The sequence below is a fragment of the Sinocyclocheilus anshuiensis genome, unplaced genomic scaffold, assembly GCF_001515605.1.
Source record: "Sinocyclocheilus anshuiensis isolate Anshui unplaced genomic scaffold, SAMN03320099.WGS_v1.1 scaffold481, whole genome shotgun sequence".
Classification (NCBI taxonomy): Eukaryota; Metazoa; Chordata; class Actinopteri; order Cypriniformes; family Cyprinidae; genus Sinocyclocheilus; species Sinocyclocheilus anshuiensis.
The window spans coordinates 2,929,953-2,934,408 of NW_015539907.1; the positions used below are offsets into that span (position 1 = coordinate 2,929,953).

Sequence of the window (4,456 nt, forward strand, 5' to 3'; positions counted from 1 at the left end):
TAACTGCGGTTACTGAAACCACGCCTTCTTTCTTTGCGTGAACATTTGGGCGGCATTACGCAAATATTTCCACATAGTGAGGTAGATATGTGGGGGCGTGTTAGAACGAGCCATTTTAGGGGGGCATGGCAGAGTCTTATCTTTGATAAAGAATATCTCTTTGGTTTTGAGATTTTAGTCTTTGCAACTTCAGGGATCTTATCTATGCACAATCAGCTTGTAACACTCCAAAGAGAATATATATATATACTGGCTATACCATACAGATCCATCCACATCACCCATCAAATATAAGTCACTCACCCATCCTCGCTGCTCAATGATGAAGTCTGCTTGCGATTCCTCAAGGTAACGCAAACCATAATGTAGCAGAGTTTCCAGTGGCTGCCCCTCATTCTGCAGCGCTTGTAACAATACTAAGGGTACCAACACCTAAACAGAGCAACACAATGACAAAATAAGGAAATGAAGGACAGAGACATTCACGATTCTGTGAAACTTCTCAATTGCCTTCAGGGTGCTGAGTTTTTTGGATTACCTTGCTCCATCCTCCTTGAGCATGAGAGGACACCTCCTCCACCGCTGCTCTGAAGTGCTCAAAGTCCAAATCACTGCATGAGAGGCACATACATTACGAATATTTCTCTGCATTAATTTGAATTTGCTTGTTCTTCAGAAAAACATCAGCATAACATATGTTGAAAGCTTTAGTCAATATTTAAGTTAAATGTCAAGAATGAACTCATTTGAAGCCAACTTATGATAACTGTGTGTGCAGGCTGTTTACACAATGCATTTTTCTGGCATAGACCTCTGCCAAGTACGTTACTAGATCTTTTTTCCAACTACTAAAATTGTCCAGGAATTTCCCTGGATATTTAATAGGACCTGTTCAGAAGCGTGTGAGTGGCGGAGAACAGGTGTGTGTCCAGGTCCCTTGAGATGCGGTCCCCCAGCACTGCCAGGCTGTCTTCTATGGAGCTTTCTGGATTGGCTGGACTGAACACTGGGGATGTGAGCTGATCAAAACCAGTCCTGGAAAAAGCTGAGCAGAAAAAGAGGCAGATGACTTAAACTATGATTCAGATTTCAGATTCATTTTATCACAAAAATACAGTGTAATAACAAGAGACATCTTACAGGCTGCAATTTCCTCTTCCAGCTGCTTCATTTCATTCTCAATCTGTTTCTTCAGGCTGCTGTTCCGCTCTCTTTTCACTTCCTGTGTAGAATGGCTCTCTCCTGCATAGAATCATAACACAAAAAAGTTTTTAGTATATAACTATATATGAATAATTATAATTTCTCTTATTTTGATGTAATCATTTACCTGGTCAAGTGTGACCAAAATGCATTTCCTTATTTAGTACTTTATTTAATTTTATTTTTTAAAGAAAATAAGAGTTTACTGACTATTCATTTGTAAATCTATACAGACAAAATAATGAATGAAAGATACATTAACAGCTGGAATTTTGGAGCAATAACTATTTGAATTAATTTTAATTAAATAATTCTGAATTCATTAATTCATTGAATTGATTTTTTTTTTTTTTTTAATTCATACATTTGGTGTAAACAAAACATGTAAGCATTATTATATTTTCATCAGCTCCTTCAGCATTTTATTTATTTGAACCTTGATGCAAATATATTAAGCCAACACCAGCCAGATAACCCCAGGTATTATTCTTTAGCTGAATAATTAGTAAAATAATTATTAAAACTAATGATGAAACTGAGCCAAAGATACTGACAGTAACAGATGCACTAATTTTCTCAAAATACAGTACTAATGGACTTCAATAACCCTTAAACAATCCAATAGATCTATTTATTATCAGCGGAGGTTGACTTTTGCAAAGCAGGATGTAGGGGCAACACAATGTGAATTTTGGATGAAATATTAGCATCCATTTCATTTTGTATTCAACAGAAACTAGCACTATTACTATTAGATTTAGAACTTACATAATGACCAGTATATTCAGCACACAACCTGACACACAACAGAATGACAATACAGAGTCAAACTCAGCACTTTGAACATAATGTCAAAACATATCATGCGCTCCAGATAGTATATGTAAATAGCAAAAAGAAAATTAAGCCTGAGTTATTACCATTTCCCCCAAAAAATTCTCATGTGTCCAGGTAATTCTGATTATTCCACTCTTACTATATTTTAATACGTTATTAGAAACAATTCTGTAATACAGTGGCTGTAATACAACTGGCTTTTTCTGTGGTGTCTTAAACCATTGCGTGGCTATTCATTCATACACTGATTAATTATTTCGTGTTTGAGCAGGCCCAGGCTTTCAGCTCTCTCAACCACACAGACCCAGTGAATGACTACAAAAAGAAGTGTTAGAGAGGGAAAGAAACTGATTTAGAGAGAGTGTGTATAAAATGACTGTGAAGCAGACAAAGCCTTTTACAACATTATAAAAGTTGACGGGAGCTTACAATGACTTTTCCCAGACCGGGCCAGTCTTTGGTCAGTTTGGTTCAGGCTGAGCTTCGCTCTGAACAGTGGTATGTGAACAAGCCAACATTGATCGCATATGACAGTCTGTCAGAGTGCAGAGCCGCTCGAGTGGAAAGCGGGATCAGAAGCTACTTTCAAAGCTGACTGAATGAAAACCAGAGCAGGACACATGACATTCCTCATTGAACCACTGATATGCCCAAGGCTCCAAAATATCCAACAGGCAGCTTAAGCCCATACCATCCTCTGTAATAAAGTCAACCTGACTAACTGTCAGTGACAAACTTTATGTGCGTTTTGCATCCACTTATAAACTCCACAAGGACTAAATAAAACAACGTAAAAGTCAATATTCATGAGAATCCGCCTTGCAACGTCTCCTCTAAACAAAATGCCATGGACTGTTCGAAGCGAGAATCGGACACAAAACATATAGGCTAAATGATACCAACAGAACCAAATTTGCCAACTGTATATGGACTGCGACAAGTATAGACAAAACATGCACTCTGAAGGATTTGTTAATGCATTACTTGCAATACCTGCAGGCATTTTTCAATCAAATTATACTGGTTACGGCACTTTGTATACAGTACTTTGAGTTACAGTCCATGTTCAAGGGCAAAATGGAGATTCCTGGAGCTGGAATGTGACCTCAGTAACTGTAGACAAACCCTACTAGAGACAGAAACTGTAATGGTGTAAAGTTTCAAAACTTCTACACTTTTTCATCAGTGTCATTACTTCTACAGGAATTTTGTATTGCATAAAACAGAAAATGTGCTTTCTTGCATTACAATATACAACTGCTTGCTGTTTTCCTGCATAAGCGAAACGAGCGTACCACTGAAGGTTTTGTCATTGTTTTGAGATTAAATTAAACTCATTATGATTCTTGCCAGGCAGGCAGGCAGTTTGTACATACTGAATTGTGGATGTGAGTTTTTACCCTCCGCGGTCTCTGAGGGTCTTGATCTTGACGGCGGGAGCAGGCTGAGGTAGCTGAGGATGACATACTTGGTCTCATAGTGAAATCCTTCAGGCACTGTGGCGCAGGAGCCAGAGGCAGCCATTGAAGAGAAACGTCAGGCTCTCAGGGACATGCACGACCAAATGACAGCGTTCACAAGTCCTAGAACAAACAAACACTTTATAAGGCATAAGTTAGTCCTACAATTTGGGGAACTTCTGGCATCTGCTCCACTAAGAAAAACAAAAGCTATAAGTATGTGAACATAAACCATGTTATTATAACCTTAAGACAATGACTTTCACCTGTGGAGGACAAAAAAGATGGCAGGCAGAACGTTAGTGACTGACAGCCTCAGTCACCATTTACATTTATTTAGGGCTGGACCAGAATATTCGATTATTCAAATATTCGTTCGGTGGGTTGGCATTCGATTTTCAATTTTGAGATTCGAATATTCTTTTTTTTTTCCGAACACCTGGCAAAACGGTTCTCATTTCCCACTTGAATATGAATCGCCCATGAGTAAACGTCATGAACGTCATGATTCAGTTAATCTGGAAGAGAAGACAAAAGTGCCGAAGACCTCAGCTGTGTGGGAGCACTTTAAATTGAGTGAGGACAAGACAAAGGCAGTAGAGCCCTGCACGGACCTCAAATTTAGGCCCTAGCCCGGCCCTGGCCCGAGACGCTCAGGCCCCGGCCCTTGTCCGACAGCTTATCAGAATTACCGTCCCGAGCCCGACGCAAACCCGTCTTTTTTTCACCCCTTCTCCCAAAACAGCTTATACTACTCTTTCAGCTAAAATAGTTCAGTTTTGTATGTAATGGCAAAATGATTATATTTCGTTTCGTTTTTTTTTTTTATTAAGTTGATTTAGAAAAACGTTTGGAGCATTTTCGGTCGTTAAATATCAGTTTTTGTTTTTAACGACCAAGCGGCCAGCAGCAGACTATGGAAGCCCGTTTCCGCCACTGAATAAAATATAAAAGAG

General features: G+C 38.9%; 1 protein-coding gene across 2 annotated transcripts in view; it reads right to left on the bottom strand.

Moving 5' to 3' along the window:
* bcl2l13 (BCL2 like 13) overlaps positions 1-4,456 on the bottom strand; it is a 16,752-nt gene that overhangs the window by 9,858 nt on the left and 2,438 nt on the right. For both annotated transcript variants that reach the window (XM_016483286.1, XM_016483287.1), the window contains exons 2-6: positions 3,441-3,623; positions 1,141-1,242; positions 889-1,045; positions 539-611; positions 304-432 (exon numbers count right to left, since the gene is read on the bottom strand). In XM_016483286.1, coding sequence (XP_016338772.1) covers positions 304-432; positions 539-611; positions 889-1,045; positions 1,141-1,242; positions 3,441-3,564 — 585 coding nt within the window. In that variant the 5' untranslated portion in view covers positions 3,565-3,623. The remainder of the gene's footprint in view (positions 1-303; positions 433-538; positions 612-888; positions 1,046-1,140; positions 1,243-3,440; positions 3,624-4,456) is intronic.